The sequence below is a fragment of the Caretta caretta genome, chromosome 3, assembly GCF_965140235.1.
Source record: "Caretta caretta isolate rCarCar2 chromosome 3, rCarCar1.hap1, whole genome shotgun sequence".
NCBI classification, from domain to species: Eukaryota; Metazoa; Chordata; order Testudines; family Cheloniidae; genus Caretta; species Caretta caretta.
Genome location: NC_134208.1, coordinates 40,260,501 through 40,272,971, shown reverse-complemented (window position 1 = coordinate 40,272,971; position 12,471 = coordinate 40,260,501). Strand labels below are relative to the sequence as shown.

The 12,471-nt window shown below is 39.6% G+C and overlaps 1 protein-coding gene across 3 annotated transcripts in view; it reads left to right on the top strand.

The window, feature by feature from the left end:
• ERICH1 (glutamate rich 1) overlaps positions 1-10,979 on the top strand; it is a 114,318-nt gene extending 103,339 nt beyond the window's left edge. For 2 of the 3 annotated variants that reach the window (XM_075126449.1, XM_048845348.2), the window contains 2 exons: positions 7,345-7,525; positions 9,084-10,979. In XM_075126449.1, coding sequence (XP_074982550.1) covers positions 7,345-7,418 — 74 coding nt within the window. In that variant the 3' untranslated portion in view covers positions 7,419-7,525; positions 9,084-10,979. Of the gene's footprint in view, positions 1-3,501; positions 4,029-7,344; positions 7,526-9,083 lie in introns of those variants that run through there. The other variant, XM_075126450.1, reaches the window with a different exon arrangement.
• The last annotated feature ends 1,492 nt before the right edge of the window (positions 10,980-12,471 follow it).

Below are 12,471 nucleotides of genomic sequence, written 5' to 3'. Positions count from 1 at the left end.
CTTAGAATAAGAAACCAGTATTGTGAACTATACTTATACCATTGTGTATAGTGCTTTAAAGCATCTTGAAAAGTAATGAGTAAGATAGTGGTAGTTGTGACCTATCAAGGTACAATTCAGATGAATGAGTAGTTGTGTCATCCCTGCCATTTAACCTGGGGTGTCCTTTCCAGTGTCTTGCTGCTGTAGCCGCCAACCTGGACTGCTCACAAACAGCCTCCAGCATGGAACTCAATCCCAGCTATGTCTGTGTGTGCTGCAGACAGCCAGGCACACCTTTGATTCTTATCAGTCTTAAAAATTACCACAGGGTGACACCAACACAGTCCTACTCCCAGATTTCCCCCCAGAAATGTGTCCTGTACTGCACAGTCCTCTCCTGGACAATGCAAATATATTAAGTCCGTTACTCATTTTAGGAAATAATATGCACACAATTTGTTACCCCAAATGGAGTTACCCAGATGCTTCAGCTTGAACACACTGGATGAGATAAACCAATAAAACAAGTTTATTAACTACAAAGAAAGAAGTAGTTACAACAAAAATAGAGATAAAAAGCTTACTGGTACCTAACTTAACAAACTATATTAGATTCAAATCAAAGTTTTCTCACTACGTGTTTCAGCAGTCTTACTGGCCAAACTCTTTAGGTCAGGACCCCTCTCCCAGAGTCCAATGGCTGCTTCCTTTGTCTCTTCAGATGTAGTGAATAAGATGGGCCAGGAGAGAGAGGGGTCCCTTGTAGTGTTTTTCCCTCCCTTTTATAGTTTCAGTTCCCCTCTTGGAAAACATTTCCAGCTGAGACGCAGGAGACAAAGGGTCTATGTGGAAAGATATTCCCTGCTGGGTTTTTTTCACCTGTTTGAACTTCCTTTGTTTTCCCTCCCTGTTCGATGACTCTCTTCACTGCTTAAATGCAAATTAAGGGAGGCATACATTCCTTCCTTTGTCTAGGACAGACCTGACTTCTGCCTGGGCAGGGATGTGGGGTTTGGAACATATGTTAACAACATCATACAGGGGAATCTTATAACCTCACACACAATGTTGCCACACATATTTTACCAGGACAGTACTGACCAGCAAAGTATGAATTTTCAAATGATACTTTACAAGGCATACTTTATACAAAGATTATTACAATAGAGCAGAGGTTCCCAACCTATTTATCATTGTGGGCAGCATATGCCGCTCTTTGTGTTATGTGGGCCACATCCACACCATATAAAAATACTACCTTTATGGCCCTGAGGATGTCATATGGGCCACAGCTGTGTGCCGATTGGGCCACAGTTGGCCCATAGGCCGCGGGTTGAGAACCACTGCAATAGAGTTTAGGTTATGAATACAGGGCTGTATTCTGTTCCAGTAGTGCAGTAACTGAGTAAGTGAAGACAGTAGCCATTAGATACCTGGCAGTAATTCATAGAGGACTGGGCATTAGAACCTACTATAATTTTATGTGATGGTAACACCACAAGGCCCCAGTAGGGTTTTCTGCATCATTTTGCTGTTCAGACCCAGAAGAGAGAGAATCTCTGTCCTGAAGGGTTTACAGTCTGAGGCTATTAACCAGAACTCAGCTATTATTCCCTACTCTTTCAAAAAGTACATTTGAAATTTTTCAATACTTGAAGACCTGGTGCATTGGCAGTGCATCTGCATGTGGAATAAAATGCATGTGTACAGTAAATGTAAAGAATCATCCTTCACTGTGATCACAGGTGAACTGCTTAAAGTTGGAGCTGGAATTTTAGGGCCAGATTCTGCTACCCTTAAGTACGTTGTGTATCCCACTGATTTCAGAATAAATACTCTCAAAGCAAAATACAACTCAGCATTAATAGGGGTAACAGAATTGGGCCTTTAACAAAAGGCCTAATTCATCTTCCATTAAGTCAATGAGAAGTGAGAGTTGAGTCATGTGCAAAGTCATTATAGTCAATGTGCGCATGACCCGGAACCCATTGAAGTGAATGGAAATCTTTCAGCTGGCTTCAGTGGGCTTTTGGATCAGACTCACCTTTTCTCTGTCTCTCTCTTTTTGGTAAAACACAACTGTTGAATAGAATAAGGAAAAGAAAACAAATTAACTTTGAAAAATCCACTCAGAAAATGTAAAATAAGCATTCACAGCAGAGCTGCCCTTTGAAATAAGTATTTTTTCCTCTTTTAGAAGACTGAAAACATCCCTGTTGGTGTACAGCCTTATTTATTCTCCCAGTTGATTTTCTCCTCATGTCTTTAGTCACTCCTAGTTCAGTTCTACTGTCACTCACACCTATTTTCCACTGGTCAATACAATCAAATTTCTATTCCTCACGTACACCAGTGTAAGAGAAGAATCCAGCCTTCTGTATTTTAAGTGTTGTTATTTAAAGGTCTGCTCTATACTAACTTACCTCAGCAGAGGTAATCACTTTTTAACTTTATTTTTTGAAATCTCAAAGAGCTACAATGTAATGGTAAGAAATTACTTTCGACATAATTTTTTAATTATGTATTTATTTTTCTACCTTTTAATTAATAAACTTTTTTCTTTCATAGTCCAAAAAACCCCAGATTTAATCTACAATAGAAAGCTGATAAAAGCAGACAACCTTCCTTGTAGCTATTACAGAAGTTCGCTGCCTCAGCAAACTCCAGCTGCTCATTACAGAAACACAATTCAGGGCTATTCAAAAAGATAAAACATAGAGTACTTCTTAGTAACCCCAATATTTCCCAAACATGAGATCTAAATTCCATCAGGACTTGCTCATATGATTCTCTTGCCTTTGTTTCTATAGTGTGGGTTTTTTTTTTTTGTTTGTTTTTTTACTGGGCTGTGATGCCCTAGAATAAAGGGTAATTCCTCATTAACTTGATTAAAAGAAAACAGTTTTTATTAGTATTAGCAAAGAGGCTTATTTTTGCAAAACAAACCCATTTTTTTCTCTTGTGCTTCAAGAAGCAATAAGTTAACAAAAGAACCCCTTTTCCCTGTGGTTATGATTCAGTGTAAGACACCTGGGTCAAATGGCTAATAAATTGTGGGGGGTATTTTTCCTTTAATGAAGGATGTTGCAGTGGGGAGTCATGAAGAAGAATGAATAAAAGTCTTTACGCGGACCCTCTCCTTATACATAATAATGTATCTTCCTCATCTCTGAACTTTATAATGGTGTTATTGCTCTACCCTGTTATAGAAAAGATAATTGAATAAAGCATTTATCTGGAATTCTCTCCACACCTCCCAGAACATTACTGTGATTGGGAGGTATTGTTCAGTAGACAGAAGAAAGAAAAAAGAAAAGAAGAAAAAGGAAATTTACATTTTATTTTAAGTTCTTAGTTCCTATTCTTTGGCAGAGCATGCAATGGTGGTGGTGGAGATGTCCGGAAGAGGAGGTGGGAAACACATCAGAGTTGCAGGGAGAGGACATGGCAGAGACCACTTAGGACAGTGAAACTGTAGAGATGCGCACTTCAAGCTGTCATTCTCTCTCTGGCCCTTAGGACTTCGTACCAAGTGAGGAAACGTACCTGAAAAGAGACGGGGAAATCCAGGACGCCTATGATAATGTGGTGCACTCTAACCAATATAGAGGTGGTCCCCTAGCTCACTCCAGAACCAGAGGAAGGGGATTGGGGAGGCAGATTGAGGGAGTTGGATGGTTTCCACCTCAGTAATCACCCCAAAGTTAGAGGTGATCAAAAATTTTCATTTTTAAAAATAAGATTAAAAAATGGCAATTTTTCTAAAAATATTTTTGTTCATTTTCAAAATTTAAAAAATTGTGAAAATGTTTGCAAGGAAAACCTAACATTTTTCACTTCTTTTGAATTTTTTCACTAAAAACGTGTACCATTTTCTATCCCAGTGGTCTCCAAACTTTTTGGATCACGCACCCCCAGGTCCAGCTCTAGGGAAGCACCAAAAAAAAAAAAAAAAGTTACCGCCAGCGTGCTGCCGAAGACAGAGCAGGAACAGCTGAGCTGCGGCCGAAGAATCAAAGGTCCGGGAGCGCTGCTGCCATCGTGCCGGCAGCACTCCTTCTGCCGCGCACCCCCTGGGGTGCACGCACCCCACTTTGGAGACCCCTATTCTAGCCCTCTCTACCCAAAATCTTCCATACACCTGAAGAGGGTAGGGATAGGGGTCAAATATAAAGGAATCTCTCATAGAAGTTTCAGTCACCTCTTCCAGAAAGTGTGGGAAACAGAATGCTGCTTGTGAGTCTATGTTGGAGGGGAGGTTGAGCTGCTTCATGTCACCTTATTGTGCATGAGACAAAAAATGGTCTGTGACTAGAAGATAAAGCTTTTATATGCTGTTGGGAATTACAAATTTTAGAATGAGTGATTCTTAGTCCTAATTCTGAGTGTGTGTTAAGAGCATAGGTAATTATCCAATAGAAAAATGTCATTATTCCCTGATATATGACCTCTTCAGTTTCTACTCATTAGCTCCCTTCCCTTGTCTGTTAACATTTTCTCTTTGTTGGCGAGTATCAAGTCTAAAATAGACTCCTCTCTTGTTGCCTAGGAAATTATCACTCACTAAAGAGCTGAAAGCTACTTTTTGCTGGTTTTCTTGGAGAGATGTCCTCTAAAAATATTTCATTTGTGTTTTGCAGGCCAGGAAAAGTAATAGTTATGCTGCACCTAGGTACAGTACATATGCGTTCAAATTAATACATATGCCTTCAAGTTATTCAAAATAAAATTTTGGAGATTATTCATACAAAAGGAAATAAAATAGGAAAGCTGCATTAAAATGACTTTATAGAGCATCTTAAATGTGATAGGTATATCTACGGTACTCATTGCTGTGCTATCAAAAATATAGTTAAATAGACGGGAATCTCTGTGTTAAGGCTGAAGCTCTGGCCATACTGTGCTTTTATATAGCTGCACATTGCTTAGCACAAGCTCAGTTGATATGGAGGTAGATATTACCACATCCGAGGTAGAAGCCAAATTTGAACAGTTTAATGGGACTAAATCAGGAGGGCCCAGATAGTCTTCCTCCAAGAATATTAAAGGAACTGGCATATGAAATTGCAAGCCCATTAGCAAAAATTTTTAATGAATCTGTAAACTCAGGGGTTGTACCGTATGACTGGAGAATTGCTAACATAGTTCCTATTTTTAAGAAAGGGGAAAAAAGTGATCCGGGTAACTACAGGCCTGTCAGTTTGACATCTGTAGCATGCACAGGGTTGGAAAAAAATTTTGAAGGGGAAAGTAGTTAAAGGTCAATGGTAAATGGGACAAAATACAACATGGATTTACAAAAGGTAGATTGTGTCAAACCAACCTGATTTCCTTCTTTGAGAAGGTAACAGATATTTTAGACAAAGGAAACGCAGTGGATCTAATTTACCTCGATTTCAGTAAGGCATTTGATATGGTTCCACATGGGGAATTATTAGCTACATTGGAAAAGATGGGGATCAATATGAAAATTGAAAGGTGGATAAGGAACTGGTTAAAGGGGAGACTACAATGGATCACACTGAAAGGTGAACTGTGTCAGGCTGGAAGGAGGTTACTAGTGGAGTTCCTCAGGGATCGGTTTTGGGACCAGTCTTTTTTAATCTTTTTTATTACTGACCTTGGCACAAAAAGTGGGAATGCACTAATAAAGTTTGCGGATGACACGAAGCTGGGAGGTATTGCCAATACAGAGAAGGACTGGGATATCATACATGAAGATCTGGATGACCTTGTAAACTGGAGTAATAGTAATAGGATGAAATTTAGTAGTGAAAAGTGCAATGTGATGCATTTAGGGATTAATAACAAGAATTTTTGTTATAAACTGGGGACACATCACTTGGAAGTAACAGAGGAGGAGAAGGACCTCGGAGTATTGGTTGATCACAGGATGACTATGAGCCGTCAATGTGATATGGCTGTGCAAAAAGCTAATGCAGTCTTGGGATTCATCAGGCAAGGTATTTCCAATAGAGATAAGGAGGTGTTAGTACCGTTACACAAGGCACTGGTGAGACCTCACCTGGAATACTGTGTGCAGTTCTGGTCTCCCAGGTTTAAGAAAGACGAATTCAGACTGGAACAGGTACAGAGAAGGGCTACTAGGATGATCTGAGGAATGGAAAACCTGTCTTATGAAAGGAGACTCAAAGAGCTTGGCTTGTTTAACCTAAGCAAAAGAAGGCTATGGGGAGATATGATTGCTCTCTATAAATATATCAGAGGGATAAATACCACGGAGAGAGAAGAATTATTTCAGCTCAGTACCAATGTGGACACAAGAACAAATGGATTAAACTGGCCATCAGGAAGTTTAGACTTGAAATTAGACCAAGGTTTCTAACAATCAGAGGAGTAAAGTTCTGGAACAGCCTTCCAAGGGAAGCAGTGGTGGCAAAAGACCAACTGGCTTCAAGACTAAGCTTGATAAGTTTATGGAAGGGATGATATGATCGGATAGCCTAATTTTGGCAATTAATTGATCTTCAACCATTAGCGGTAGATATGTCCAATGGCCTGTGATGATATGTTAGATGTGGTGGAATCTGAGTTACTACAGAGAATTCTTTCCTGGGTGTCTGGCTGGTGAGTCTTGCCCACATGCTCAGGGTTTAGCTGATCGCCATATTTGGGATCGGGAAGGAATTTTCCTCCAGGGCAGATTGGCAGAGGCCCTGGGTGTTTTTCGCCTTCCTCTGCAGCGTGGGGCATGGGTCACTTGCTGGAGGATTCTCTGCACCTCGAAGTCTTTAAACCACGATTTGAGGACTTCAGTAGCTCAGATATAGGTTAGAGATTTGTTACAGGAGTGGGTGGGTGAGATTCTGTGGCCTGCGTTGTGCAGGAGGTCAGATTAGACAATCATAATGGTCCCTTCTGACCTTAGTCTATGATTCTATGAGTTGGGGCTCTGAATGCAGCTGTAATATAAATAATAATAAATAAAGGGTAGGTGAAATCACTCTCCATTCAGAGAATACCTAAGGAAATGATGCAGATCACAGACTGTTTCAGCCTCAACTATACACTTGTGGTTGTGTCATTTTAATCCACTTTTCAGTGTTGTTGATTACGAAATAATTCAGTGGTTGCACTAAACAGTATAAGGCCAGAGTCAGCCCTGGTACAAGCAACTAATCTATGAAGAGTCGCGCTTGCTTATTCCAGAAATGAATTTGGTCTGTCGTCTTCAAATTTATATTGGTGTCTCAAGCTCCAAGGGTTATTTTTTTTTCTTAAATGGTAATGTCAGATGAAAACATATGTTTATAAAGCTTTTTTTTTTTTAACCTTCAGGTATTTGATTGCTGAAAAATACCACAAAAATATTTCAGGAAGAATTTGTTTTCTTCTTTTCAGATCATGCCAAGATAATCTCTTCTCTATTCCACTACTGGATTACAGATATCCTTCCTGGGAAGAACAGGAAATAAAGCATGTGTGTGTGTCCATCTGTGCAGAGTTAAAATTTAATATACCAACTGTAAACTGAATAGCGAATGTTCAGAAATAGCAGCGTACATGCTGTATATTCAGCAAGGTAATTGAAGTATTTTTCATATCATTGACTGTCCTCCAAAAGATAATGAGCAATATAAAAGTACTTTGATTTTGTATTTTGGTTGGTTGGGAACATCTTACATGTGGACATGCATCAACCAAATCATTTAACATAGAGCCTGAATCGGCAGTTGGATCTGTGCAAACAGATGCATCTTTTTGCGGGATTAGGGACATATGGGATGGTTTCTAGGTGTTCAAAGATTCAAGAGGTACATTAAACTTAAATGTTTATTGGTAATTTCTTTCTAGAAAATGTGCTTCTTAGCCATTATTGTTTGCAGAGTGTCAGAATGTATTCTAGGTGGAATTTATAGCACCACCTGTTGGTAAGGTAGCCCAACACTTCCCATATAAGACCTTTTTTTTAGTTGCATTTAATTTTGCCAAACTTTAATCACTTGAGCTGAAATTTTCCATGCTGGGTGACCTGCCGCAGGCTGACTTTTTTGGAAAGTTCAGCCACAACAGTTCTGCTGTTTTTGAGAAAGACAAGAAGGAAAATAAAGACAGGTTTCAGAGTAACAGCCGTGTTAGTCTGTATTCGCAAAAAGAAAAGGAGTACTTGTAGCACCTTAGAGACTAACCAATTTATTTGAGCATGAGCTTTCGTGAGCTACAGCTCACTTCATCAGATGTATACCATGGAAACTGCAGCAGACTTTATATACACACAGATATATACATATACATACATGATGTATATATATATGTATATATCTGTGTGTATATAAAGTCTGTGTATATAAAGTCTGCTGCAGTTTCCACGGTATACATCTGATGAAGTGAGCTGTAGCTCACGAAAGCTCATGCTCAAATAAATTGGTTAGTCTCTAAGGTGCTACAAGTACTCCTTTTCTTTTTAAGGAAAATAAAGTTGTTTTTAAAACTCTGAGAACATCTCCTTTCTAGCCATGCTGTTTTATTAAACATTTAAATAATTTTAAATTACATATATATTTATAAATTTATTTTTAAAAAATTCTGATTATCTTTTTTCTTTAGAAAGCTCTAATAAGTTCCTCCATGCACTGTAGCAGGGACCTGAAATTTGGCAAGGGCTGGCGTTTGTGTCAGGGATGTGTCTCTCGTGGTCGTTGTGAAAATCTGTCCAAATTTGTCAAAGTTATAAACCTTTGAAATATTGCAGTTCGCAATGCTCGGTAGAGATTTGCTAGAGTTTAATAGCTACCATCTCCAAAGATTCCATCTCCTCACAGTTCCTGTGTGTGACTGGACTGTGCAGGCTCCCTCCAGCCCAGAGCTACAGAGTGAAGTCTGACTTTCCCTATAGTGGCTACTCCGGGCAAGAGTGGATCTGGGCACCAGAAGTGAGCTCAGGGAACCTGTCTCTCCTGTGCCGTTAATAACCCCCATATTGGCACCAAGGCTTGGAGTGAAGAGGTAAACCGGGACCCAACATAAGGAATATGAAGGGATGAGACTAGGACTTACCAGTGCAACTTTCATAATGCATATGCATAAGGGGGCTGAATGAAAGTCTTTAATTACATGATCACATCCTGTTTTTTCCACAGGATCCCATCTTATTCAGTGCACAGGATGGACCACTCTGGGGATCGATCAATGTGGTTTTGCAGAAGTGGGAAGGTGTGCAGTGAAGGAAGCAGGGTATTGTTGGAAGAGAAAGGATTGTCTCCTGGTTAAGGCAGCTGAATGCTGCCCTGAAGATCTGAATTTTATGACTGCCTCTGCCACAGAGTTCTTATGCTAGGCAAGTCACTTAAATCAAACTTTTCACAGGTGGTCACTAATTTTGTTCTTCATTTTCTGTTTACCTGACTTGAGAGGCTGGGGTCTGTTTTGCAGAAATGTTGAGCACTCACAGCTGCAAACATCTGCAAAGCCACTTCATTGTCCTCCTTCAAATCCTTCAATAAAATTCTTCTTTCCTGTGAGGCCTACAAACTTGACAGTTTATTATGCTGACCAAAATGATCTCATAGTTTCCTTGTACTCCCCTGTTGGTCTGTCTGCTCCATTGATTGACTCTTGTCGTATACTTACATTGTAAGCTCTTTTGGGCAGGGCCGTTCTTTTCTCTGTTTGCACAGTACCTAGCACAGTGGAGTACAGGTCCATGACTGGAACTCCTAAGCTCTACTGCAATACATATAATGATGGTGATAAGTGAAGTCAGTGGGAGCTATGCTTTGAATATATAAAGTGCTATACAATGCTAAACTCCTTGAAAAGTCAAGCACTGGGTATCTCAGATTGGGAACACAAAATCAGTTGACACTTCTGACCTTGATTTCCTGTGCCTCCGTTCCCCACGCCTTCACATCACAAGGGTGTTGCGAACATTTGTGAATGTTTGTGAAGTAGTTGGATGCTATAGTGAGGAACACCGTAGAAAAGCCCATGAGGAAATTAATAATTTATTTTTTCAGAGCAAGGTTTGAATAGTGCGCAGAAAATAAGGCATTGCACCGCACAGTGAAAAACTAGGAGAAAACAAAATATTGAATAGCTGCTTATTAAGTGAGCACTGTCCATCCTGTGCACTGAATGAGGCAGGAATCCTAAGCACAGCATACTTGTGTTCATGGAATTAAAAACTATATAATAAAGAACGTGCACAAAGGGTCCAAATTAAGGTTGCATGAGCCAGCAGCTTTAATTTGGCTGCTTGCACTTTGGCAGCACACAGGAAAGGAGAATTAGTCAGTGCTGCTGGCAGCACACCTCAGGCATGTTGGGACTGGATGGGATGTGGTCCATGGTTCCTATCCATTTACTAACATGCTGTTGCTGGTAAAATGGGCCCGTTACAGTGTAAGAGGATGGAGAGCACTGAGTGATTGGAAGAGAGTGTGATGTATAATAGAAATAGTTTCATATCCATTCCTCCCAGCTCTGGGACCTATTTTATAGAATTGTTCCAGATGGAAGAACATTGTATTAATAATGGTAGAACATTGATCAATGTATTTGATCTTCCACAAACATCTTCTCTATACTGTAATATTAGTTCATTTTTAATTAATCAACATTTAGGTGGATTAGACAGTTTTGTCCTCTATGCAGTTAGGATTGGAATGGAAAAGGTGCTGTCCAAGTAGGAAATGACCGCAACGAGCCAATAGTGAAAGGCTGTGTTGAGTATGATAGAATTCTACAGTTGGAAACTCTAAACCATGTCTTGTAATAATATTTCCGTTTTAATACTTGGTCTGTTCCCTCACCATAAAAAGGATTTGATCATGTGCAGTATTCATTTAAAACAGCGCAGCTCAATTTTAAGTTGCTGCATACTTAAAGGGGCCAGACTCTGATACCCTCACTCACAAGGAAGAACATTTTACTCCATGTGTAATCTCAATGACTTCTGTGGGACTAGTCGCAGAGTAAATTGCTACTCAGTGTGAACAAGGCTATTGGAAGTTGGACCAATAAAAGATATTACCTCATCTACCTTGTCTCTCTCCTTTTTGTTTGACAGTTTGAATTCTAACCCTTAATCCAGAGGTCCCCAAACTGTGGAGAGCCCCCAAGTAATGTTTGGAGGGGTACAGCTGGGGCGCAATCCAGCCCCCATGGGTGGGGAGCACCACCCAGCTCCTCTCATGGCTCCGGCCCCATACCCTGGGTCCCAGCTGCTGACCAAGGCTCCACTCCCAGCCCTACCCCTTCCTCCAGTTATGGGCCCAGGGTCAGACCCCTTACACTGTCCATGTCCCCCCCTCCCAGAGCCATATCCCTGCTCCCATCCCTGATTTGGGGGGGATGCAGACAGGGGTAAGGAGGGGCATGAGTATAAAGTTTGGGGACCACTGCCTTAATCCATTTTAATTAACTGAGTTGCTGGTTTGGTGTTTTGTCTCTTTTTCAGCCATGACAAGCTCCATTTAAACATTGGCATATTAGAATAGAATTAGGACAAAGGGAATATTTCACTCCTCTCCACAATTTTTGTAAATACTCATTAATTAATAAGATTCATTAACTGGTTATCCCTTGTAATAAAATGCCTTATGTTCCATTCCTCCTCTTCACTTCCAGAAATTCCCAAATGTTTGCTGATTGCTTCTTCAAGAGGCTCCACATTCACCATACACAGTGATGGTGATAGTGGACAGCATTAATCCTTTTGTCTTTTTTTTTTAAGAGACTGATTTTTAGAAAGTGGGAAAGTTCTTGTGTCCCACTTTTTAAAGACTGTTTTGTTGGCATAGCAGAAATTGCTTCATGTGAGCATCTTAACTTTTGTCATTTGTCATGAATAATTTTATGCAGTAGGGAAGAATTTCTATCTAAAGGAAAACACAAATATATATGAGATTGTTAAGGAAATAGTGACAACTGAGAGATGTTGTTGGTTATTCAAAGTTTGTTGTTCTTCTGTACAATTTGTAATAGTATTTTGAAGCCATTTATTTAAAAATTGAAATGTACCTTTAGGTTACACACTACGATACAAGGATATTGTCTTGTAAACTGTCTAGTCCCAAAAATCATGATAAGAAGTTCCTCATTCAAAAAAAAAGAAGTATTTAATATGAATTAGAAGTGGGGAGAAGGTTGTTTTTAATCTCTTAATTTGTTTTCACTGTAGCCACTGTAAAATCCGTGCATTTTGTGCAAAAAAGTCAAGTACTGCAAACAAAACAAGCCTAAGAAACATTTAATGGTTTAGCCAGTTGGGGTCAATGGTGTTTGATATCTTTATACATGATGTGCAATATGAGATCAATTGTACGCTAATCAAACCTGCTGCTGTTAAACTAACTGGGATTATAAACACAGTTGAGGATAAAATAAAACTGCAGGAGATCTTGGAGAGTTATGAAATTTGGGCCAGTTTCAATCAGATAAAGTTCTTTGTGGATAAATGCAAGGTTATAAGTGTGTATTTGTGTATGAGTGTATGCAGTAATGCCATACTAAAATATAAGATGGAAG